This window comes from Anguilla anguilla, chromosome 6 (assembly GCF_013347855.1).
Source record: "Anguilla anguilla isolate fAngAng1 chromosome 6, fAngAng1.pri, whole genome shotgun sequence".
Taxonomy (NCBI): Eukaryota; Metazoa; Chordata; class Actinopteri; order Anguilliformes; family Anguillidae; genus Anguilla; species Anguilla anguilla.
The window spans coordinates 60573714-60600288 of NC_049206.1; the positions used below are offsets into that span (position 1 = coordinate 60573714).

Genomic DNA, 26575 nt, shown 5'->3' on the forward strand with positions numbered 1-26575 from the left:
GGGGATTAACTGTGACCGCTCCTTTAAATGGGGAGTGATTTATGGTAACTGCACTGTGAAAGAGTTCGATTTACCGTCACTACGGTGCGAAAGGTGGGTTATTAATCCTGTAACGGGTCTGTTTTCAGGAATATTTTTTCAAAATTCGAAGTCAGTGTTCTAGAACTCTAGAACGTTGCTTTCAGTCACCAGCAGTGATTGTGACATCAGCATTAGAATGTTCAGCTGGGAACATTCTGATCTCACACCTTAAAGGGTTAACTGTGTCTGGAATATGAAGGTTGTGGAGATAAAAAAAAACTGTGACTGTGTTTAAAAGGGAGGGTGACTCCCCCCTCTGTGAAAGACTGGACATTAACTGTGACCACACAGGGAGGAGTGTGTTTCGCATGTTTAATCAACTGTGACTGCTTGTGAAAGGGAGTGTTGCACCTGTTCTTCTCTTTTCCGCTGGGTTATTAATTGAAGGATAAACTAAACTTGGGCATCCAGTGGAAATTCCCCCTCCAGTCTCAGAGTGGCACACATCCAGCGCGGTGCTGCTTTCTCTTCTGTGATATAATTCATTTTTGGTGCTTTTCCTTAATTATTACGCTCCCCTGAGATACTGCCTGGTAGTTAAACAGTAAAATAAGCATTAAAGCAATTACTGCAGAATTACTACAATTACATTATCTTTAATCATGATTGGAATCTTAGCCTGGGAGAAAAATATCTTTGCCTCGCTCAGAAAGCACAGGCGAGATCATGTATTTACAGAAGAAAGAACACTCATCAGTACCAAATCCATATTCCACACATTCTCAACACGCCCAGGTGCCCTCTTACCTCTTACCTGGAACACGGCCCATCAGGACAGTATGGTAAAACCCTGCGGTCTGTGACTCTGACCCTGGGGTCTGTGGCTCTGACCCTGCGGTCTGTGACTCTGACCCTGGGGTCTGTGGCTCTGACCCTGCAGTCTGTGATTCTGACTCCATGCGGTCTGTGGCTCTGACCCTGCAGTCTGTGATTCTGACTCCATGTGGTCTGTGACTCTGACCCTGGGGTCTGTGATTCTGATTCCATGTGGTCTGTGACTCTGACCCTGGGGTCTGTGGCTCTGACCCTGCAGTCTGTGATTCTGACTCCATGTGGTCTGTGACTCTGACCCTGGGGTCTGTGATTCTGACTCCATGCGGTCTGTGACTCTGACCCTGGGGTCTGTGACTCTGACCCTGGGGTCTGTGATTCTGACTCCATGCTGTCTGTGACTCTGACCCTGGGGTCTGTGACTCCGACTCCATGTGGTCTGTGACTCTGACCCTGGGGTCTGTGACTCTGACTCCATGTGGTCTGTGACTCTGACCCTGCAGTCTGTGACTCTGACTCCATGCGGTCTGTGACTCTGACCCTGGGGTCTGTGGCTCTGACCCTACGGTCTGTGACTCTGTGTTTGTAGCTGCAGAGCGAGCTGGATCAGGAGTACCAGGACAAGTTCCACCGGCTCCCGGTGGAGATTCGGGAGTTTGTGCAGGACACCACTAAGGCCGACCACGCCCACCTGCCCCCCTCCTCCACCAATGAGAGGCTCAGTCACAGGGCCGGCCAATCAGAGGAGGACATCGAGGAGGAGCCCGCAGAGAAAATATTCGACACACCCCTCTAATGCTCCTGTGCTGTGTCCTACCTGTACCTGGGTAACCTCCCCCCCCCCCCCCCCCCCCACCTGGCACCTGGGGGGCGTTGGGGGGGGGGGGGCTTGGGGGGAGGGAGAGTTTTGGGTTTGTGTGTAAGAACAGGCCACAGACTGGGGGAAATAACTGTTTACTTGAACTACTCCAACAGAAAGAAGTCTCTTACTTTACCTTCATTAGAATGGTTTTAACTCATACCTGTATTTTCAGGTGGGCGGGGCTTCGGTTCATCCAGATGTTATGACGTCACTTTTATTGATCCGTATTATTGTAATGAGTAACAGATTTCAATATTAACTATTGACATAATCCTTATTAATAAAACAGCTGTGTCTGCTGTTGCTACTACTACTGCTAGCACCATGCATTGGGGCCTGAGGATTTTTAATGAGGAAACACGGCCTGTTTCTCTGGTCCCTGTGGTTAAAACCAGGCCTTGCCTGCTGTATATTTGCACTGAACAGGCTCACTTTGTTCATAGATATGTGCCACTGCTGATTCGTTCGTTTTTCATTTGCCTTGTGTATATGTATACAACATTTTTATGTTAAATATTTTTGTAGTTTTTATTTTTCATCTTTTTAAAAATATTTTGATATATGATTTGTAGATTATTAACCTTTAATGGGAGTAATTTATGGTTTTGCATTAGGACAGCAGAGTTATGGTTATGTAACGAATTCTAAGCATGTACAAGCATGGTGTCGCACACAGGCGTAAATGTTACCTGTGTTTTTTCTTATGGTGGGGGGGTTCTTTAGCTGTAGATGTGGATTGAAGTGTAAATATAGAAGTCCCTCGCAGCAACACAAAGCACTTGTTAGCACACCGCTAGCAGCCTGCCATTGGCGCTAGTGTATCGCAGGACCGCGCAACAGCGCTAACGTGGGGTAGCGGTGGCGCTAACGGGGGGTAGCGACGGCGCTAATGGGGGGTAGCTGTGGCGACCGGCGGCTCACAGAACGCCGGATAGCGGGTGAACGGGGCGAACAAGTTGGCATGGATACGGGGGCCCTGGTCCCAATATGGCCTCACATCTCATCCCTTCACTCGTCCTTTAAACAGTCTGTACAGACCCGGATATCTGTGTACCAGGGACAAGCACACGGAACGTTTACGATCAGCAGGTGAACCAATCGAGAGAAACTCATTACAATGTTAAAGGTATTTTTATTGGCATTTATATTAAGAAATTGATTCATATGGGTATTTTGGTATTGATGCTGATATTGACGTTAGGATACTGATACTGATATTAGGTATTAATTCTGGTAGTGACATTAGTGTATTGATGCTCATGTTGATATCAACAGTTCGACCAATATCTCGCATTCACGTTTGACATGCAAAGAAACACAGGTGGGTATTTATAAAGTTCGTTCTGTTATTGCTAACTCCCCAAAATTTTTGGACAGATAGTGATTGCTTCCTGGTCTAAGGGATTAACATTGTGTGGGATTACCTTTTGATCCTTGAATGAACTGCTGGATTTCCCAGTCTTACGGGACAGTTATATTGTATTTTATGTTTGTTATTATTTGTGACAGAATACTTAAAGATGTGGTAGACTTTCTGATACTGCACCCTTTTTAAAATGCACAGCTCCATCTGAGTTCTGTTCTTTTGCTTTGTTCACAAGGTTTGAAAATTAAGGCCTTAAATCCATCTATTCTTTTCATTCAATTTACACAGATGTCAGAATCACACTAAAGGTCACATCAAAATTTTAAGTGTTTTTTTTTTTACATTTTCAGTATCATTTTTGTAAATTTCAACTCGATATTAGTCTATATTGGATTTGTATAGTATACTGTAGAATTATACAGTACCTTCAGTTACTGTAGAAGCAGCGCTAACTTGCAAAGGATAACTGTGGGAGCTTGTACAGCATAGCATCTGTGCTTTTTTAAATAAAACTATGTACAGTGCCATAATAATAATCATAAAGCATATGGTTTTTTTAACACCAAGGTAAGGAAGAACATTCTGTTTCATTTTTAAATTACTTGAAAAATATGTTTTAAGATGTTGATTTGGTTAACAAAAAGGTTGTTTATAATGTGAAAGTCTCGTGCCTTGTTTGCTGTTGAACGTGTGAAATGCATCATAGTCTAAACTGCCATGGTATAAAATATGAATGTCTGTCTGAATAGACTGTACCTGTGTCCACACTACTGACTGTTGCTTGAGGTTAGATTATGAGAGAGATTTCAAAATGTCAGACATGTGCTGTGTCTTTTAAAGTACTGTTATAGGTAATAGTTTCCATCAATTAGTCTATACATGTGTGTGTATATATATATATATATACACACACATTTTGTGTTGTCAAATGTGCAATGATGTAATGATATGAAAAATACTGACATGACAACATATGAGTGGAAAAGGAAGAGGTTTAACATAAATGTTGCTTTTGTAAATTGCGTTTAGATCTTTTGTGGGTGTTGTCTTACTTTGTGATTGTAGCTCTTCACGGTATGATCCGTACAGAAAATCTTTCGATGGAGCTTGTTGCTCTTATTTTCAAAATGCATTTTTGTCAATAGGCTGAGGAGAAAGGATTCTATGCAATATTGTGGCATGATGACTCTTCCATGTGTACATTTCTGTTCTTTAATCACAACCTCATGGGAAATGCTAATAAATAATATCATTAACGCACTATGTCTGAAGGGTTTCAGTGTCTTATAAGCCCTCTGTGTCTTATAAGGAAGTTCATTTCAAACCCAGTTCCTTTTGCTTAATCGGGACAGGTGAGTGTTTGTCTGTGTTCTGTGTTTACATTGGGACAGGAGAGAGTGTGTCTGTGTTCTGTATTTTATTGGGATGGGGTGAGAGTGTGTCTGTGTTCTGTATTTTATTTGGATGGGGCGACAGTGTCTCATTGCATATTCACAGTTTTCCGGGACAGGGGGACGGGACCCCTGTTGGTTCTGCTCCATTCAGCTGTCAGTGGCAGAGCCTCTCACTGTTCACCCATCAAAACCCTCTGCTCTCTTCAGAGATGGGACCAGACTTCACCACGGCGTTGTGTTCACAGGAGGGTGCTCTGCACTGTGTGGATCTGCCCCACAGTGCCTTCAGTAAGAATGCATTATCAAACTCATCTGAGTGATGTTCAGTAAGTCTGCATTATCAAACATCATCTGAGTGATGTTCAGTAAGGCTGCATTATCAAACTCATCTGAGTGATGTTCAGTAAGGCTGCATTATCAAACTCATCTGAGTGATGTTCAGTACGGCTGCATTATCAAACATCATCTGAGTGATGTTCAGTAAGGCTGCATTATCAAACTCATCTGAGCGATGTTCAGTAAGGCTACATTATCAAACTCATCTGAGTGATGTTCAGTAAGGCTACATTATCAAACTCATCTGAGTAATGTTCAGTAAGGCTGCATTATCAAACTCATCTGAGTGATGTTCAGCGTTAGTACAGGCTCGGGAGTGTGTGGACTACTACAGCAGGAAGTGGATGCGCATCTGCTGCAGACCATTGTGACATCATACTGTATGTGGACGCATACATACGCAGGCACATCACCAGCAGGGCAGCATTGTGACATCATACAAAAGCACATCACCTAAAAGGAAGCATTGTGACATCATACACAGGCACATCCGCTACAGCGCAGCATTGTGACATCACTCACAAGCACATCACCTAAAAGGAAGCATTGTGACATCGTACACAGGCACATCCGCTACAGCGCAACATTGTGATACCTTATGCAAGCACATTGCGTTTGGAGCAGCATTTTGACATCAATCACCTGCTGAACCGTTGGTGTCTATTCTTTGCTGGCTGGTGCTGGGTGTTTTTTTGATGCAGATGTGATGCTGATCTGCAGGTGCTCCGTCCGCCCTGCCGCCCCTGTGATCCCGCGGCTAAAGCAGGGAGGCGCATGTCCCGGGCCCTTGATCTTCCATTCAGCGCGGCCCACCTGCTCTGCTCCTCCGTCAGCGCGGGAACAGAGAGGTATGCCGCTCCCCCGCTGCGCCGCGCAGCGCTCCTCTCTGTGCTGCAGCGCTGCGCTCCTCTCTGTGCTGCAGCGCTGCGCTCCTCTCTGTGCTGCAGCGCTGCGCTCCTCTCTGTGCTGCAGCGCTGCGCTCCTCTCTGTGCTGCAGCGCTGCGCTCCTCTCTGTGCTGCAGCGCTGCGCTCCTCTCTGTGCTGCAGCGCTGCGCTCCTCTCTGCGCTGCAGCGCTGCGCTCCTCTCTGTGCTGCAGCGCGTTTGTCCCAGAGAGACTTCCTGTCCGCCAGGGAAAGGTTAACCGCGCTCTGTGTACTCCAGCGGTCCTGGTAACTGGTGTCCTGAGTTTGAAATTAGAAAAGTTGCTCCCCTTGGAAAAGCAAATATGTCCGTGTTTAACATTAACGGATCATTGATGATACCATAGAGGGGTGGTGTTATTTATGGTCTTACCCAGGAAAAGCATGCGCTGCACTATCGCTGACATCTGAGGTGTCCTTCATAAATACAGCCGCTTATTTACAGGGGCTGTTCAGGCTGAGAGCTGTGCTTACCAAACCCTGAAGTGGCTGGGAATCCGGGGTCCGTGTTCATATAGCATCCGCAGAGTAAGGACTGCTGGTCTAGGGTCACTGTGACTCGTGCACTGTGTCTGTGTCTCTTGCACTGTGTCTGTGTCTTGTGCACTGTGTCTCATGCACTGTGTCGCATGCACTCTGTCTCGTGCACTGTGTCTGTGCCTCGTGCACTGTGTCTCATGCACTCTGTCTGTGTCTCATGCACTCTGTCTTGTGCACTCTGTAGGCCCAGAGCATGCTAATTTAATCAGCTGACTGCTCCAGTGAGAGGTGAGATTTAACTTCATTTAACCGTTTTCTACCTTCGTTCTACTTTTTATATGAGCTGCAAATTTCTACATACTGATGTGAAATTGTAGCTCATATAGATCCTTTTCCAAATGCACTATTCTTTAAAAGGAGCACACTGCTCTGTTTTTATATGGCATGTTATGCATATTAAATCCGGTCTGGCTCTGGCTCTGGCTCATCAGGAAGAGGAAGCAGGACATGTGGACATGTTCCTCTGCCAAACCGTAGCATTTCTGCATGTGTGGTTAGTCTGTGGAAATACGAGCCATATGACTTCCATTGTGTAACGGGCATCGCAAGCAAATTAATAATGATAAAATTACTCTTCCCTACCCCCACCTCTCCCCACGGATGCCTCAAGGACACGACCCTCACATATGATTGACACTCGATGGGTATGGGAATTCAGCAGCAATTATCTTCCTGCTGTGCATCATGGGAAATGTAGTGCGGTACAGAGTAGCGGTAAATATCTGGTAAACAACTTTACAGCATGAAGACTTATTTCTGCAGCCCTCTCTGTCTCAACTCAAATGGCCCCCCCAAAAAAAAAAAAAAAAAACTACATTCAGCACACCCACCTGCTTTCAGCGCATCTTCACTAACGCAGAAAACCAAGACGGAGAGAGAGAGAGAGAGAGAGAGAGAGAACCGCACGGAACGTTCCCCGAGCTTCTCCATCACCCAGAGCTACCGTGCTAATGAGCGGGGGACGGGCCGGGCTAATTAACTCTCTGCCAAACCCAGCCTTTAATATCATTCCTGAAGGTTATGTAAACCGCACGCGCCCGTCTCTCTCTCTCTCCCAAAAAAAACTCCCCGGAAGAGCTCTGCCCCTCCATCTGCTCTGCACGGGCGGGGGGGGGGGGGGGGGGGGGGGGGGGGGGGCTGCTGTGTCTTAATGAAAACCACGGCGGGCGAAAAGCAGGCTTTCTCTGAGTTTTCATTAGAGTGCAATCACACGGTCTGCAGGGGCTCGGCTCGGAGCGCTGCTTAACGCCCCCCCCCGCCCCCCACCCCCGTTACCCGCTTTCCTTTTCAACGCACATCACGAGGAACAGAAACATATGAAGTATTTTCAGTGAGGGCAAGGTGTTAAAACCGCGCTAAAACTGAAAAAACTTTTTTTCCTGGCAGAAATATTTACCATTGTGTGCGTTAAAACTTGACCTTGGTAAGCAATTCCGTTCAGTACTTGTGGAGGCTTTTTAACAGGAGGAAACAGCGATTGTTTGTGGAGGCATACAGATCTAAAGAGAGGGTGTTTTGTGCAGGTGACATGTCGACTGATCTGTGTCTGGTTCCTGGACAATTTGGAAACTTTAAGGGATGCAGTGTATGTCATGTGTAGTCAGCACTTCTATGGTTTTTCTTTTTGGCGTGCTTCATTTCTCCAAGCGCTAAATTATTTTAGCTTTTCTCGGGGAAGCAAAGTGTTTTATCCCCTGGATTCACGCTACATCTGTTGAATGAATCAGTGAGTTGGGACTGTAGCACCCCTGGACTGCAGTGCTGATGCTCACGCAGGTGATCAGATTGCGGGTTTGGTGTTCGGCTGCGGTGTGCCAGACTGAATGAAGTCTGACTGGTGCAAAGTGCTGGACTGATTACAGGTGACTGGCCTTATTTAAGATACTTAACAGTATCTGGACTGATAACTCCACGTTGTTTGGCATGTTGAGTGAATTCAGAAAACAGAGAAATGTTTGGGTAGCTTTCTTTTAAAACTGTATGTGATTGTGTGTGTGTGTGTGTGTGTGTGTGTGTGCGTGTTTTTGTGTAAATGCACATATACATTATATATCTCCAAATTACATCGCAGTCACTTTTGACATCCAAGCATCACATGCGTCCATAAATCTCTTCTCACATTAGTGTGTACGGTGTGACTTTTATGTTTTAAAAAGCGCAGCCCTGGCGACTGGGAGGTGGGGGTGGGAACATCGGGGGCCTTGAGCCCGAGGGCCTGTAACACTGTCCACTCCGAGCCTGCTTCCAAATCAGCATGAGACTGGCTCCTCCCACTCTGCGTGCCTAGGAATTTCCTGTGGAGATTTCGGACCGAACGGCCCTGTTCTTATCTCTGCGGGACGTCCAAACATTTATGGCTGGGAGGGCTGCGCTGGGGCGATGCGGAGCAGCTGCTCTCTCTCCCGCGCGTCGCAGTGAAACGGGTCCCTGCGAGAGGACGCACTTCCTGCTTCCTGCTCTTTAAGGACAGGTGAGAGCGATCCACGGGGTTTAGTGCCTGTCACGGCAGACGACTCTCCCTGTTACAAACCCGAGCAAGTTATTTTTATTTTTTTTAAAGCCCAGTTTAAGTTCCTATAATGAGGCCAACAAGGGCACAGCCACTCAGGACCTCAGACTGAAATGGGGCAGAATTAGCAGCTTTTAAACAGGAAGTGGACAGGACGAGACCGGCAGCGCCGCGATGCGAGAGAGCCACACACGCCTTCAGCTCCTTATGGTTCATAAACACAGATTTTACAGATTTCCTGCTATGTAAACTTACGTGTGTGTGGGTGTGTATGTGCGTGTGTGTGTGGGTGTGTATGTGCGTGCGTGTGTGTGTATGTGCGTGTGCGTGTGTGTATGTGTGTGTGCGTGTGTGTGCGTGTGTATGTGTGTGTGCATGTGTGCGTGTGTGTGTGTGTGTGTGTGTACGTGTGTGTGTGTGTGTGTGTATGTGTGTGCCTGTGTGTGCGTATGCATGTGTGCGTGTGTGTGTGTGCATATGCATGAGTGTGTGTATGATGGTGGAAGAGAGGGAGAGAGAGAGAGAGAAATTAATGTTTCATGTTTTTTTTTCTTAATAACATAATTGGATCAATGAGGTCTAAATTAATGATACAGGTGAACATTAATGCAACTAATCAGACAAATTACTGGCTGATAAGTACCAAAAAGCAAAATACCAGTGCAGACTGACTGGTCACACCACTAGTTTTAATATGAGTCGTGCTAAAATCCAAATGCTCACTTTCCAAAGAGCACCAGTGGTTCTCTTTCAAATTAATTTAACAAAGAAATGTAAATATTCATTCCATGGAGATTTTTACACTCTCTCTGATAGATTAGTATCTGGTAAAATATATTATAATGAATGATGCATTGTATGTGTTAATATAAGTTGCGCACTATATTATGTATACTGTATTATGTAAAGATACATGAATGTTTTTTAAAGGTATCCTTGCTTTTAAAGGACCAGGTGACTGTTAAGGGTGTTCTGTTGTGCAGTAGAACAGAGATTAAATTTGTTAGATTTGCTGTGCTACACAGCCAAGGAATATGGCCCAAACTCCAGGCCCACATTCAGTTAATGCAGAGAATATGAGCTTCAGGAATCCGCTATGCTAAGAGAAGCCTGTCAGCAGGTTTACCTCATCAATCAGGCACAGAGCACGCATTTCCAAACACTTGATGAATTATGTATTTCATTTCAAACAGCATTAATGTGAAAGCAGATCAAACGAGTGATGTGGTGTTTATACCTAATCCACCTGCTTTATAAACATGTCCATCACTGCATTCAAGTGTTCTTATTTGGAAGCAAAGTATTGGAATGGTGCCTTGAATTGGAATTGCGCTCATATGTTACTCATACTCAAATGTTAAGTCTTAAGTGTTATTTATTTTTGTACTCGGTCCAATAAACTTGGGTAATACCCAGTGTACCCCCTGCTATATATCCACAAAATGACCTTTGCGTTCAACATTAAATATTGTTAACCAACGGTCCTTGCAAAGCCAGCGGTCACCTTTGCATCTCTAATATACTGCAGTGTAGATGAATTGTGCATTTCCCTGTCTCAGTCTGTTTCCCTCACCACCTTCTGCAGTTCTCAGCTAACCTGCCACAGCGCAGTCTTGGGGTTAAATGATTTTCAATTAATTATGAGTTGACCCTGTTTTCGATATGTACTTCACCTCCAGAGCACGGCTGCGACCTTTGAACTCCAGAGCAGTACTGTGACATCAGAGAAAAGGCCTTTCACCTCCAGAATTGCACTGTGACATCACAATAGTGGAGCTGGTACCACAGGGTAGCCGGTTCAGGCCCCATGAGGGAGTAATGATACTACCCCCTCCAGCACTGCTTAGGAATGGCTTCCAACAGTGGGCTATAAATATAGGCTCTATTTATATCTTATATGTCGTGTGATGACATGCTATATGGAGGTTACATCAATGCTGTACAGAGTTTCATGTTTTTGCGGTAAACTGGTCCTTGTTTGTTTTGATTTTACAAGCAAGCTAAAAATAAAAAAATAATATACACAGACATTCACACACTGCAAGTAAAGAGTGGGCGGTGTCTGCATTTCACTGTGCATAAACAAACCATGGTTTAGAGAAGAACAGACAGGGATGAGTCACAGAAATATGTGTGAATGAACACAATGTAGACCTCTGGCAGCCTCGTTAAATGGCACGTTGAAGAGTGGCATTCAGCGCAAGATGTTCCACTTCGTTAATCTGGCACTGGAAAGGTTTACTGAATCAGCAGGCCAGAGTTAAAGAGTATTAGCGTGACTGCAGGGAAGCTGGACTGTAACGTTACATTTCAGTATGTTAAATTAAGATACAACACCTAACATTCCACTATGGTGTGTGTTCTGCCTCTGTTTTACGTTACATGATTCTGTATTTTTCCACCTGAAATTAGGCTACATTGCACATCAGGACAATTTCATAATTCCTTTTTTACGGCCAGATGAATTGCATGATGCTGCCAGATTAAGGATGATACCAATACCCCAGGAAGGAGTCAGATTTACAACTGCCTGGATTATGAGCTCAATTTGCTGTCCTGCAGGCCGGAGTGTTCAATCCAGTCATATCGCGAATAAATTTGTGGACAGGGGTAGATTTCATTCACCGACAGTCTGAAACGACCTGTTAAAAATAAAAAGTAAAAACAGCTTTCAAGATAGTGACTTTGATTTGGTTTCCCTTTTATTTTAGGCTACTTGTCATACAAAGATTGTCACATTAGTACTAATGATCCAGAATAATCTTTGGCTGTGCTCAGGGGTGACAGGGCTCGCCGCGCATCAGGATAATCTCCGGTTTGCCTTCCGTGTAGCAGCATACAGTCCGTATGTCAAGCAGCAGGTATTCTGTCAAATAGCGCATTGCGGGGAGATGTGATGGCCGTGCAGTGACTCCCTTAGTTGTACAATGCTGGGCCAAATATCACACGGTTGCGAAGAATAATTAAATGCACAACGTGTGTGGATAGACGAAAGTGTTGTAGGCCAGCCTTCGTCTAGTTTACATGCATGCAAGTCTTGTCAGTGTGTTATCTTAATAGCACACTGACACAGCACACTGTTTAAAGCCAACTACACTACAACCATTTGACTATCTTACATCGTGGTTATGAACCAATCTAGATTTGAGCAACATAGTTAGTCTACATTTGGCTATGAACTACTATGGGCTTATCTTTGCTGACATGTTTTCCGTGATCAAAAACTATAACTACAAAGGTATGAACGATGTAAAAGCTGTCTGTGCAGTGACGCAAATGTTGCCTACCTCTAAAATTAATTATCATCGTCCTCGACATCATATATGCCGGGTCTCATTAAAAAATGATTACAGCCTTATAATGAAAGGATCAAATCCACATTAACGTGATATTTTAACCACGCAAATGGACAATCGGCAGTTAATATTGTCTAAACTAGAATACATATTATTTTCTGAAAGTGCATACGTATTGGAGCTGAGACAAAGTCACAGTCAAACATGGCGTTCTGTTTATATACTTTATTTTTTAAATGAAGGTATTATCTGTCAAAAATAATGTACAACCCTGGTCAGTCAGCGCTCTGCCTGCTCACAGAAACGCTGTAGCCAACTGGGCGCACTGTGTGCCCTGCCTGCATTAAAACGAATTCGGGTCACGGTCGTGCAAAAATGGCACTATAGACGCTTTAGATCGGCTGCAGTGCCGCCCTCTGCTCGCAGGCTCGAGGAAAGGGTCTCGCGCCCCCTGACAAGCTGTCATTCAATCCTTTTTGGCGGCGTGCACGCGCTCGCCCTCGCGGGGTTCCACCACAGTCGCTCTTCCCTCGCGGGGTCCCTGATAGAGTCGCGCTTCACCGGAGGGACAGGGAGGCAGCGACTGGGAGACGGAGACGGGAGGAGCGGGCGGAACTAAGAGGGATAAAGACACCAACTATCAGCTGGAATCCAGATAAAATCCCTGGCCCTGCCACGGCCAACCATCATTTCACACCGGATTTAATCCGCCCACGACAAGCCACCGACTGATGTAAGAGGGAGGGAGGAAAGGAAAATCGTTTCGGTAAGAATACAGTACCAACATTGCTGATGTAGCCAGTTAGCGGGATAACTAGCGAGCTAGTGCTAGCCAGGAGTACGAGGGGTGTAGGGCTAATTTAGGGGAGACTGATGTGGGAAGAGGAGAACACCTCAGTTTCACTCAGAGGAGTATTTTGTCCGGACGCGTTTGTTATTGCACTTCTGTGACAATGACTGGCCGTTAACATTATTGCCCGAGGTAGGAACAGAAAGTCTTGGTTTTTCGACTGTGTTTTATTAATTGTGCGGGTTGCTGGCTAATGCAAGATGCAGACATCCACAGCTGTGTCTGGTGGGATGGGGGAGAATTACGGTTAGCTAGAAGGTAGCTAGCTAAATCCTCACCAAATGTGCCAACTTAAACAGCTGAGCTGTCAGTTTCAATAGGGAGGAACGGTTACAACCGAAAAGTGTTCCGTGCATTTTTGCTAAACATTTGCCCTCATAGTGAGCGCGCAAATGTTAACTCCAAGCCCGTTGCTGGCAGAGAGTTAAATGGGGGTGTTACTGTTAGTCAATGAACGTTAGCTAACGGTAGCTAGCATACAAGAAGTCCAGCGAGCTAGCTGTCAAGTTAATGTTAATGCGCTACTTGGGTCTTCAGCCATATCTCGCGTCTGAGCGGTTTGGTGTGCTTTAGGAACAATGTACTATTTTCATAACGTTCATTACTGTTTACTGGACAACCAGCCAACCCTTTGATTTCTTTTCGACTGGCTGGCTAGCGGTAGTTTGCTAACGTTAGCTGACAAGCTAATGTTTTGCTTCGACTAAGTTAGCCGGCTAGCTTGTATTATTTAACGTTGCTTATGACGTGTAGTTAACGGTAACCAGTTAGTCTAGCTGACTTGTCCCTAACGTTAACCGTCCAGCAAGCTAACTACCTAGTTAAACCGGACAGCAAGCTACCGACGCTGCCAAGACGTCATTGTTGTTAAATAACGGGCGCATAACGTGTTGTTTTATTTCAACAGCTGGTTTTCCCCTTTGCTCTTTAATAATGCAGGCCATATTCGTTAATGATAAACTGTCGGAGAATCAAATTACCGAATAAAGCATTTTAAAGCTATGTGGCTAATACTATGTGAAATGTTAAGCTGTGAGTACATTTTAAAGTAATTATATCAAACATGGAAGCAAAATTTATATTAACAAAACGAGCAAATACATGGTATCTACATATGGATTAATTTAGATAGCAAGTTATGTGTGTTTACGTCGCTACAGTACCCGTGATGACTCATTTCTAATAATGCAAACACGGGCACACATAATGTGAGTGTTTGTGAGCGTGAGCGACTATGCAGCAGGAACATTTGTGTGTAATTTGTCGCTTAGGCTGACTACATTTGATTGTCATTCTCCCGAACATTGGTTATAAGGACGTTATATCTCAGTTATGTGAATCACGCAGAAACCGCTTCTCTTGCATTTGATTAAAATTAGCTGGGGACCCACCGCGTGCACACCCTGCTCGCGCCGTGCCAGACGCAGGTGCAGGGACACACAGGTGAACGCATGCGAGACATTTCAACCTGTGGTGTCACGTAACTCCATTGTCTGAGCGTGAGTGGCGTTCAGGTGAGTGTGGCTCATTTTTGAGGAAGAAGGAAGTTACGGTTGTTCTCTTTTTAAACCGTTCAACCGTTTTCGCATTTCACCTAACTTTTTAAAACGTGGAAACTGGGTGGCTTTGTGTGTGGGAGCACGTTTTTCTAGAAAGGATTTGACCGGCAAGGTCAGAGCCATAGCGGAACCCACAGGTAGCATTTTTGACGCTCAGATATGAGCGCTGTTACTGTGCACACACCTTCAACAAGACAGATAAGCCGCCTGGCCAGAGCAAATATTCAGCTGCGTGTGTGAATAATGAGTAAAACATTAGCTTCTCACGCTCGCGCTTTCAGAAGTGTAAGTGGAGAGGGAAGGCAGTCCGCTTTTATGACCGCCTGATGAGTGCGTCCTTCGCGGGGCGTCGCGGCCGGTGCCAAGCCACTGGTATATGATGAGCAACATTGAGGCCGGTGTTTACGCGTCTCCGCCGAATATTTAAACAAGGCGGCGCAGTTTATTGTCAGACGCGGCGTGCAGCTGCCCGGCAGCCGGCCGCGGTGTGTGTGTGGAGGGGAGCGGATAGGTTAATGGTTCAGTGCTGATTTTGGTTTCTGCACAGCCTCTTGCTTAGTTGGTATTCAAGGCGCGCACAGACCTGTGTGGGAGGATTTTCAGAGAGATATTAAGGGCCGGTTCTTTCATTCACAAAAATAGCCCAGCTTTTGTGTCCTTCAGTCTTGGCATTGGTGAAATATCTGCGTCTGTCTCTCCAAGCTGTTTGTTTCTGTTGGATAGGAAATTCTCAATCTGTTCTCAAATCCACCCCACCGTCCTTGGCAACTGCAGGACATTTTTAAAAAACGTTTATTTGCTTTGGTAATGCAGAAAGCTTTGTCACAACGTACATACGTGCACACAAACAGACTGTCATGCTATATTGGCCGACATGCAAACGCATGCACTCTCACATATACACGTACACACACACACACACACACACACACAGGATGCTGTCCACTGCTCAATATCACCCAGGCAGCTTGCTCACTTTGGGAATGGCCTCCAGAGTGTTTTACGAGAGCGCGCTTACGCAGCCCGGCCCCGCAGAGCACACGCAATCACGTGTGTGTGTGTGTGTGTGTGTGCGTGAGTGCGTGTGTGTGTGTGTGTGTGTGCAGACTCATTTCCCACAAACACTCGCCTTTCTGTGGAGGGCAGGACAGCCAGGAATTTGGTCGCCAAGGACGTTTTGTCCCGTCTGGTTCCACAGTGAGCCCATTGTGTGTGTGTGTGTGTGTGTGTGTGTGTGTGTGTCTGTGTGTGTGCGTGTGTATGTATGTGTGTGAATACATTATCCAGATTGTGAATTTGTGAGTTAGTGTGAGATTTTATGAAAACAGTACACACTAGGTATCGGTACATAAAGCAGCAACTTCCTCCCCCAAGAAATTTATTTGGTTCTCCTATTTCCACACTTTGTGGGTGTGCCCGTGTGTGAAAGAATGAGAGAGATTGGGTGTTAATGCGAGTGTAATGGTGTGTAAATATGAGTGAATGTGCCTGATTGTGAGTCAGCGTGAGTCTGCTATTCTCACGTGAGTCTACCATACGGGGCGACATAGCTCAGGAGGTAAGACCTATTGTCTGGCAGTCGGAGGGTTGCCGGTTCAAACCCCGCCCTGGGCGTGTCGAAGTGTTCTTGAGCAAGACACCTAACCCCTAACCCCTAACTGCTCTGGCGAATGAGAGGCATCAATTGTAAAGCGCTTTGGATAAAAGCACTATATAAATGCAGTCCATTTACCATCCATTATACTGGCAGGGACATTTTCACAGAGTCTCAGAGATGAGGCGTGCTCCACAGTGCCCCCTGGCTGTGTCCATAGGACATGTCACCCATCCTGGCATCACCTGCTAAATTGTGCTCCGCCACCTTTAACGGTGTAAAAGCACTGTGGGTCATCGGGACCGTGAAATAGCTGCCATGTGGGGACCGTGGCTGCCGTCCGCATGTGAAGTGGAAGGACACGGGGACTGTTTTTGACCTCTCACCCCATTATGGGGATGGATTGTGGGTAATATAGGCCAGTACTTTAGCCACATCATGATTAACTATGAGCCTTGCATTCAACAGCCTCCTTTCTGAAACCCCATGCCCCATAGTAATAATAGTAATACCCATAATAGTGATCACTGCTACGTCTCATTGGCCGGTTGTGTGTGGAGTGTGATCACTGCTGCGTCTCATTGGCCGGTTGTGTGTGGAGTGTGATCACTGCTGCGTCTCATTGGCTGGTTGTGTGTGGAGTGTGATCACTGCTGCGTATGATTTGCTGGATGGCGGCTTTAAGGGTCCTCTCACACTGTCACAGGCTGGGGTGTGTGTCAGTAAACACATAGACAGCAGCTTCATCTATATCTTTATTCTCTGTCCCCTCCCCAGGAAAGGAGATGCTTCTGCTGTCTGAAGATATTTCATGTTGAACTGGTAAGTGGAGCTTTTGTTCAAGTTTTAATTGTTTTGATGGTGGCTGCAGTTTAGTGCTTGTGATGCAGAGTCGGAGCTCGGTCGGACCAGGATGTGTGGGCGGGGAGACGGAGGTGACGATGCTGTATTTTATGAAAATGAGCTCCTCCTGGAATGAGCTCTGCTTGCGCAGACGCGGCCCGAGGGCCCGGCCGAGCCCACTGAGCCCGAGGCTGCATTTAAATATACACGCTGTGTAGCTGTGCTAGCCGTACTGAACACGGACCCACTGCTCTCCCCACGCCACAGTCCTCATCCGCTGCAGCGGACGCCAGCTAAACACGGCGTTCCACACACGGCTCATTTGTACCACAGGTCTTTGATGGCTGTGCCACAGGGTCCCAGCTGGGATTTGAGCCTGCAGCCCTCAGGATACAAGCCCGTTTTAAGAGTGCTTGGCCCCCCGCCCCCCCCCCCCCCCAAAGGAGAAGGCTTAGCTGTTTTCATATTCCCTGTTCTCTAGTCTTTTGAAATATGAAGCAGTGACAGCCGATTTATGTGTGTGTATCTGAACCTGTGTTATGGGGAAACATTAGGGTCTGGTTGAATTTGAAAGCCGGTATTTCCTTAGTAGTGCACTGTAGCCAGTGTTCCCTTAGTAGTGCACTGTAGCCGGTGTTCACTTAGTAGTGCACTGTAGTCAGTGTTTCCTTAGTAGTGCACTGTAGTCAGTGTTTCCTTAGTAGTGCACTGTAGCCAGTGTTTCCTTAGTAGTGCACTGTAGCCAGTGTTTCCTTAGTAGTGCACTGTATTCAGTGTTTCCTTAGTAGTGCACTGTAGCCAGTGTTTCCTTAGTAGTGCACTGTAGTCAGTGTTCCCTTAGTAGTGCACTGTAGTCAGTGTTTCTCCTGCGGTGGGAATGTTTACGCTGGGTAAATAAATGAATGAATGAGGTAATGAATATTTCATTAAAGTATGTTCTGTCTCATGACACCCGGCATATGGAATCGTTGACGGCGGATCAATAGAACATCTGTCAGCGCGCGCGGACGCGCGGAAGGTTCCGGCAGCGCGTGGTGCTCGCTGCACGAGCCGCGGTTTAGCGGTTTAGCGGGAGAGCGTGACGCGCGCGGGCCTCAGGTGCTTTCTCTCTCGCCCCGTTCCAGGCCTTGTGGAGAGAGAGAGGGAGGGAGAGAGAGAGGGAGAGAGAGAGAGAGAGGGAGGGAGAGAGAGAGGGAGAGAGGGAGGGAGAGAGAGAGGGAGAGAGAGCGCCGCTTCCTTAAAAAGCCACTTGGGCCGGTCTGTGTCCCGCTGCCAGAATAAACCGCCCCGTGCTTTTCACTTTTTAATTAGAGGATTTAGTGCAGAAGCTTTCGCGCGGAGCGCCGAACACCAGTGTTTCTGTGGTGTGTGTGGTAGTGTATATACCAGTGCCTTCTGTAATAGTGTGTCTTAGAGTATGCGTCTGTGTGTGTGTGTGTGTATATGTGTGTATGTGTGTGTGTGTTTAGAGCAGCAGAGGTGTCTGTCTGTGTGGATTTATGAGCCTCTCACAGGTAATGGCTGCTGCACTCTTGTTCTTCGTGAATGCAGAGTGAGCCATTTGGTTTTTGGCTGAGTGCCGATGTTTTGCCCTCCTTATCTGATGCTGGGGGGGGGGGCATCCGCAGCGCTGGGGGGGCAAGAGAGGGGGGTGTGGCTGGGGCAGCCCACCAGTGAAAGCATATGTCTGGGGTGGAGTCCAAATTGAGGGTGTGGCATGGCTAGGGGTGGATTTGAAATTGGGGGTGTGACAGGGTTAGGGGTGGGGCAAGAGAGGGGAAGGGCAGGGGTGTTGACCAAAATAACATTGATAGTTACTCTGACTATTAAAAGTAATCACATGCAGTAATTAGGTTGTACTAGGTCACACACTTTCACTTAAGTAAACAAATGAAATGCCTAAAAGCATCAGACACAAACAGCAAATGGGCTAAAAACTGTGTGACTGGTAGGGCTGCTAAATTTAGGGCTTTTATTCTCTTAGTAAGTTTGTGCTGTACAGCGGGGCTGCAGACCGCGTGAGTGAGTTTGTGTGTAAGGCTGTGAATGTGGCCGGTTGCCCGGGAAACAGCCGCTCAGAAATACATTTTCGCGGCGTCGCCGGGGCCCGGCTGGAGCGGCGTGCCGGCGGCTGAATTAGCATTTTAATGCGCCGCGCGACCAGGCGGCCGAGCGGAGCGCTCAGCAGCCGCGCTAATGACCAGCCACGCTAACGACCAGCCATGCTAACGGCGAGCCACGCTAACAACCAGCCACGCTAACTGTGAGCCACGCTAACAACCAGCCACGCTAACGGTGAGCCATGCTAACAACCAGCCGCGCTAACGGCGAGCCACGCTAACGGTGAGCCATGCTAATGACCAGCCGTGCTAACGGTGAGCCATGCTAATGACCAGCCGCGCTAACGGTGAGCCACGCTAACAACCAGCCACGCTAACGGTGAGCCATGCTAACAACCAGCCGCGCTAACGGCGAGCCACGCTAACGGTGAGCCATGCTAATGACCAGCCGTGCTAACGGTGAGCCACCCTGGAGGTGAGCCGCCGTCGTTAAGGCCGCGTGCCCGTGGATAAGGCGCTTGGCCGGACGCTCTCCTCCCGCGGTCGCCGGGCCGGTCGGCGGACCGCGCGCTCTGAGTGAGGGGGTGAGCCACAGGGAGCGTGTGGCAGCGGAGCTCGGCGTAGCGGGGCAGTCTGTGTGTACAACATCTCTCTCTGCTGGAGCACCACCGAACACGGTAATTATACCTTCTGTGGTTTACGGTTATTAAGCCTGGAGTGGGAAAGAGAGTGAGAGAGAGAGAGAGAGAGAAGAGGGTAGAGAGAGAGAGAGATGGAGACAGAAGAGGATAGAGAGAGAGAGAGAGGGAGAAAGAGAGATAGAGAGAGAGAGAGACATAGAGACAGAAGAAGATAGAGAGGGAGAGAGAGAGAGATAGAGAGAGAAGGAGAGAGATTAAAATCCCCAGACTGTTCTTGGACTGCACGTGTAGTCTAAAAATACTTGGAAACTCTGCATAAAAAGCTATTATCTCCTGTCTTAGATTTCACCCTCTCCCCACAGGAAACGACATCACCTCTCTTACACCCCCCTGCCCCCCCCAGCAGTCAGGAGGGGCACCAGCCGCGGGGGGCGGGGGGGGCAGACGTGCTCATAAACGTAATTTACACTCCCAATTAAACCGTGGCCCTGCGTGCCCTGCTGCAGTGCTGCCTCTGCGCATCACGGCCTTTTGATCTATTCTCACCAGCCGGAGCGATAATAACAGCGAAGGGGCTCATGATGGGAGAGCGTGTCCGAATGTCACCGGCCGCCGTGACCCCGTTTACACCGCTGAGGTCGTGGCTGTGGACGGGTCAGCCCGTCTCTCTCTCCGTCCGACTCTCTGTCTCTCTCTCCATCCGTCTCTCTGTCCCTCTCTCCATCCGTCTCTCTGTCCCTCTCTCCGTCCGACTCTCTGTCCCTCTCTCCGTCCGTCCGTCCATCCGTCTCTCCATCTGTCCGTCTGTCTGTGTGTCTCTCTCTCCGTCTGTCTGTGGTGTCCGTCTGTCTGTGTGTCTCTCTCTCCATCTGTCTGTGTGTCTGTCTGTCTGTGTGGCGCAGGCCTGTCGGGGTGAAGGGGGCCTCTGTGTGAGCGGCGGGGTCACATGACCGCCTGAGGCATCAGATGACTGTGCATCAGCAGGAATGCAGCTTTTCCCCGGCCGGGTCTGTGGGGTGGGGGCGGAGACGGGGGGGAGGGGGGGGGGGGCAGGGCTGGAGCAGCGGTGGATTGTGATGGAGCGACAACCTGCTTAGCTTCAGTACTAACCAATCCCAACCCTGCTTAGCTTCAGTACTAACCAATCCCAACCCTGCTTAGCTTCAGTACTAACCAATTCCAACCCTGCTTAGCTTCAGTACTAACCAATCCCAACCCTGCTTAGCTTCAGTACTAACCAATCCCAACCCTGCTTATCTTCAGTACTAACCAATCCCAACCCTGCTTATCTTCAGTACTAACCAATCCCAACCCTGCTTATCTTCAGTACTAACCAATCCCAACCCTGCTTATCTCCAGTACTAACCAATCCCAACCCTGCTTATCTTCAGTACTAACCAATCCCAACCCTGCTTATCTCCAGTACTAACCAGTCCCAACCCTGCTTATCTCCAGTACTAACCAGTCCCAACCCTGCTTATCTCCAGTACTAACCAATCCCAACCCTGCTTAGCTTCAGTACTAACCAATCCCAACCCTGCTTAGCTTCAGTACTAACCAATCCCAACCCTGCTTAGCTTCAGTACTAACCAGTCCTAGCCCTGCTTAGTTTCAATATTAACCAATCCCAGCCCTCTTAGTTTCAATACTAACCAATCCCAGCCCTGCTTGGTTTCAGTACTAACCAATCCCAGCCCTGGTTGGTATGAGGCGGTGAGACTGCTGGCGAGGTGGAGGATGCTCATGTGATCAGCAGCAGTCAGTCAGTAGTTATAAATCACGCTGTTGCTAATTGCTTATTTAATGATTCAGTGCCTTTGCAGGCGGACCCAGGGTTCACGTGTGATTAATTACAGGAACCTGCGTGCAGCCCTGAGCTGAACAGGACGGCCTGGGTCTCTACAGCTCACCGGCTGAAATTACAACATTAAAACAACACGTTAACTGAGCTGAGGGTGTGCAGAGGTGCTGGAGCAGTGGTTCTGGTGTCCGTGGAGACGGTGGTGGTGACTCGTATCGACCAAGATGGCTGACTGTGGTGGTTAGGGTCTAGGTGCTGGTCAGGGTGTCTGTCGTAGGTAGAGGTAGAGGTGGGGGTGTAGGGGATATTTAGGGTGTAGTTGGTGTCAGTTTTAGGTGTTGGTGGGGTTATGTAGGGATAGGGGTGTTGGTTGCAGTTAGGGGTGGGGGTCTGGGTGATATTTAGGGGGAAGCTTGTCGGTGGGGGTAAGGTTAGGTGGTGATTAGGATGAAGGTGGTGATGGTGGTAGCTGACTGATGCTGTAGAGCTGTAGCGCTGCAGACAGTGGAGTAGCGCAGCAGCTCTGAGAAGCCTGGGCTGGTGCGCAGCGCTGTGATTCGGTTAGCATCGCCGCGCTGCCATTGGTCAGGAGGGCCGTATTAAGACGCGCTCCCTCTCTCTAATTAGGCAGAGGCTTCCGTGTGCGGACCTCGAGGGGGTGAAATTAGGCAGAGACCCCCCGATCTAATTTTCTCTCCTCCCCCGGCGGGTCTCAGCGGGGAGGGGCGCGAGTCCCTCGTTTCGCGGATGCCGAAATGTCTCCATGACTCCGCCCGTCATTTCGGGCCGCGTAGAAGTCACGCAGGCCGCCTGTGACCCCTCTGTGACCCCGCTGTGGCGGGGGCGTAGGGTGTTGTCATGGCAGCAGCTAATTTTTTTATTGTCCGTAGCAGGGGTGAGTGTGGAAATCCCCCCCCCCCCCCCCCCCCCCCCGTGCGGAATGTGGGTTTCTCTTTCGCTTGACGTGCGAGCGACGGTTCTGCGTTTGCGGGGGATTTAGTGCGCCTGCCACTCAAATGCGCACCGTGGGAAATAATAACGTTTTATGGCTTTATTGTGTGGCCCTTCATTAAGGGCCCCTCATCAGGGCGCGGTCGTTACGCCGACGTGCCCGGTTCTGCCGCACTTTAATCACATGACGTCTATGAACGCAGCCAATCAGCGGGTTCAGCCCACTGATGCTGAGAGAGAGAGAGAGACACAGAGAGAGAGACAGTGTGAGAGACTGAGAGAGAGAGAGAAAGAGAGAGAGGTGAAGTGGGGACAGAGCTTGGCTTGAAATTTTCGTCTTTCTCTCTCTGCTCCCAGGAGGCTAATTCCCATTTTCCTAATTTATTAGGCCTACCTGGTGTTTTATGAGCCTATCGACCTCTTAGGTATTAAACTCACACTTTCCAGGCATTCTTGTTAGGTTGGGCTACCTTGACATGAAATTATTGTTCTTAATTGGTTAATTTTCCATTAATTGGAGATTGTCGTGTTTGTAATGATATGACTGACTGTGGTGCTGCCTGCGTGTTTGTGCGTTTGGAGACTTGTGTGAGAGTGTGTATTGATTGTTGGAACTGTAATTTAGCATATAAGTTTGGCCACTGCTGATTGGAGGACTGTGACTGTGTGTATAAGTTTGGGCAGTATGCACTGATCCTGGGGACTGACTTTGTTGAGTGCTGGTTTGGGCAGTATGCACTGATCCTGGGGACTGACTTTGTTGAGTGCTGGTTTGGGCAGTATGCACTGATCCTGGGGTGTGTATGAGAGCTAGTGTGGACAGTGTGTACTGATGTGGCGACTGTAACTGTGTGTGTAAGTTTGGACAGTGTGTACTGATTGTGAGGACTGTAACTTTGTTCAGTGCTGGTTTGGACAGTGTGTACTGATTGTGAGGACTGTAACTTTGTTCAGTGCTGGTTTGGACAGTGTGTGCTGGGGGGGGGGGTGCAGTCGTGCCCTTGGCCAGCTGTGTGTGGCTGAAGGTCAGGCCGCTCGGGGGTCTCATGGCTGCAGTTCTTGCTGTTTGTTTAAGTGATTGTGCTCCTCGCCCAGATGTGACATGTGCAGATAGGACTGCTGAGCGGCTGAAACACGCTGCTCTGGCTCGGAGGCTCGCAGCGCTGATGACAGACTGCAGTGCCCTTGGGAGGGGGGGGGGGGGGGGGGGGGGGCGGGTGCGCTCAGGGATTATCTGTAGTTCTAATCAACGGAATGTTTGCAGTTACCTCACACAACGTCGTGTTTGGTCTCTAAAAATAAACCTGTTTTTTTAATTTTTATTTCAAAGAGATTTTTCCCTGTGGAAAGACGTGGATGTGGGCCAGTGATTCATCGTCCCGCGCGTGTGTGCGTGCGTGCGTGTGTGCGTGTCTCTGCGGGGCGGCAGACTTTTTGGGGACACGGGAACGCTTGCCGATGCAGTCCAGCGCCCCTCGGGGTTTGGAACGCTCAGACCTGGAGCTCGTTTTGTAGTTTTGGTGGCATTATTTTTTTACGATTGCAATTTTGCTACACTGGCACTAAGATCAACCCCCTGACCAGCCCACAGCACTGCTTCAAGCCCTCAGCCCCTCCCCCCCCCATCAGCCCACATGGCGTGGGCCTGGCGCGGTCGTGTGGCAGGTGTGGCGCGGGCACGTGGAAGCCGCGTCTCTCCCAGTTGCTGTCGAAGCGTTTGGAGACTCCGGCAGTCGGCCGTGTTTACGAACGCGTGTGTTTGCAGTTACGAGTCTGAATGTGCTGTTTGCGCGGATGCACATGCGGCTCTGCTGCAGGGGCTCTCAGTCAGAAACAAAATGGAGGGAACGCACCAGCAGTCATTCTCACTGCGGCGACTGTGAGGTTGTGTGGATGAAGCCATTTTGGACCGTTACTCGTAAACAGATCCGGTCACGGAGGTCACCTTTTCAATTTGGAAGACGTACACAAGCACTGTGGAAAGCACAAGGATCATCGAAGCCTTTTGAAATAAATATTGATATTTCCCATAATTCCCTCCGGAGCTGTGAGCGTAATGCGGAGCGTTTATGACATCCTTCCCCTCCCACCTTCACTCCTGCTTCTCCTCTTTTTTTGAGAGTGCTCAGAAAGCTCTCCGCTTAGCCAAACACTCGACATATTTAATATATCCAAACGGCACTTCTGCTCTTCTCTCCGTTTTAAAGAGCGGCCCGCCGCAGTCCGGAACCCGATCCCGGTTCGGGAGGTGAAGTGGCTGACGAGGAACGCCAAGTGTTCCATCGACGCCAAGCGTTTTTCTGCCGAAAGAGATTTTTAAGAGGCTCTGATTGGCTCTGGGGTCCTGTGTAGAGTAGCCTAGCTTTAGCGGCCTGGTTCCTGTCCCTCACAGGGGACAAGTTACTCCCTTTATCTGCACCGTAGCTGCTTCGGCCTACAGCAGCCATTTCACATCCATTTACATAGCTTACAGGGGCTCTGGGTTTGAACCTGCAACCTCTCAGCTTTAGCCCCAGATCTGTAACCACTTTGTGAGATAATGGAGGTGGATGGGACAGTGAGATCCTGTCTATACTGGGAGATAATGGAGGTGGATGGGACAGTGAGATCCTGTCTGTACTGGGGGGTAATGGAGGTGGATGGAACAGTGAGTTCCTGTCTACACTGGGGGGTAATGGAGGTGGATGGGACAGTGAGTTCCTGTCTATACTGGGAGGTAATGGAGGTGGATGGGACAGTGAGTTCCTGTCTACACTGTGAGATAATGGAGGTGGATGGGACAGTGAGTTCCTGTCTACACTGGGGGGTAATGGAGGTGCTCAGAACATGCTGTAATGAGGCGGTGGCCCCATTAGAGTGTCCGGGCCTCGCTCTCCATCAGCCGAACACATTGATCTGTGATCACTGACTGAGTGCCTGGAGGAACAGGCAGAACGCGGCAGTCCTCCTCTCTGGTACTCTGTGTCTTTATCTCTTTCTGCCTGGAGTTTATCTGTGATCTCGTGCAGCGAGAAACTGCTGGTGGGAATTTAGTCTGCCGGCCGTTCCGGAACTCCCCGAGAACTCCGCACAGGGCTACCTGTAGACCAATCAGCTTGCAGTGCCACAGCAGTGATGTCACAATAAGCCCCCGCGGGAGTCGTGCTGCAGTGCCGATCAGCCATTGGCCCAGTGTTGCACAGGGGCTCGTGCCTCCGTGTGAATATTCATGAGACTGGAGCGTCTGCTGGAATGTCTTGGCTTCGGCAGTGGAGAGGCAGGATGTTCAGCTTTATTAAAGCGGAGCGGATCGTCCTGCTGGTTTTGAGGCGTGCGGCGTGCGGCGTGGTGCTGTGGCAGTCAGTGGCTTGTTGCCGTGGCGAGGGGGGGGCGGGCCATACGCTGCAGCGCCTCTCTTCAGTCGCACGTCTCTCAGCGTCACAGAGAAAAGCGCGGAGCTAAAAATACCGGCCCGAGTCTCGCGTGCTCCGTCAGACGCGCTGGTGCGATTTCTCACCCTCGGCGGCGGGGCGATGATTCTATTAGGACCCTTCCCCCGGGACGCGCCCCGGCTGCTTAAATAGTTTATACCCCCCGGGGGGAGGGGGGGGGAGCGGGGGGGAGCGGGGGGGAGCGGGGGGGGGAGCGGGGGGAGCGAGGCGGGTGGATCGTGCCTCTCGTCCCGGGCGCTGCGTCCAACATGATTCTATTGACGGGGCGTTTGATTGATGTGCTGCAGGGAGGGGATTAATGTCACCTGGGCCCCCCGGGGTTGCCCGTTTGATGCGGACGTCACATGACTCCAGGTTACGGTCGCCTCCCTCCCGCAGCGTGAGTAGCGGCTCGCTCAGTGTTCCGCCAGGTGTGGGACAGCCTCGCACAGCTCTGTGGGTTCAGTAACTTCCTCCGGCACACGCAGGGTCAGGTGAAGCTCTGCCCTGGCGGTTCAGCGCACACACAGGTGACTCATCCAGGCTGCTCACGCTGACATGCGCCCTGGACCGGGGATACAGCAGGGCTGCTGGGGGGGTGGGGGGGGGGTGGAGATAACTCTGGTGAGGAGCCTGTGTTTGCGGGGGGGGGGGCTGGTGGAGATAACTCTGGTGAGGAGCCTGTGTTTGCGGGGGGGGGGGCTGGTGGAGATAACTCTGGTGAGGAGCCTGTGTTTGCGGGGGGGGAGGGTGGGGGTGGAGATAACTCTGGTGAGGAGCCTGTGTTTGT

General features: G+C 49.0%; 2 protein-coding genes across 10 annotated transcripts in view; both read left to right on the forward strand.

Moving 5' to 3' along the window:
• Positions 1 to 4340, forward strand: part of LOC118230603 (1-phosphatidylinositol 4,5-bisphosphate phosphodiesterase beta-1-like) — a 112370-nt gene extending 108030 nt beyond the window's left edge. For 2 of the 4 annotated variants that reach the window (XM_035423747.1, XM_035423745.1), the window contains 2 exons: positions 1442 to 1686; positions 1737 to 4340. In XM_035423747.1, coding sequence (XP_035279638.1) covers positions 1442 to 1648 — 207 coding nt within the window. In that variant the 3' untranslated portion in view covers positions 1649 to 1686; positions 1737 to 4340. Of the gene's footprint in view, positions 1 to 1441; positions 1687 to 1736 lie in introns of those variants that run through there. The other 2 variants (XM_035423746.1, XM_035423748.1) reach the window with 2 other exon arrangements.
• Positions 4341 to 5451: 1111 nt separating this feature from the next.
• Positions 5452 to 26575, forward strand: part of LOC118230605 (1-phosphatidylinositol 4,5-bisphosphate phosphodiesterase beta-4-like) — a 68685-nt gene continuing 47561 nt past the window's right edge. For 2 of the 6 annotated variants that reach the window (XM_035423749.1, XM_035423755.1), the window contains exons 1-2: positions 12370 to 12842; positions 16857 to 16901. The gene's annotated coding sequence lies outside the window, so the exon portion shown is untranslated. Of the gene's footprint in view, positions 5659 to 6455; positions 6500 to 12369; positions 12843 to 12868; positions 13059 to 16856; positions 16902 to 26575 lie in introns of those variants that run through there. The other 4 variants (XM_035423752.1, XM_035423751.1, XM_035423753.1 and 1 more) reach the window with 4 other exon arrangements.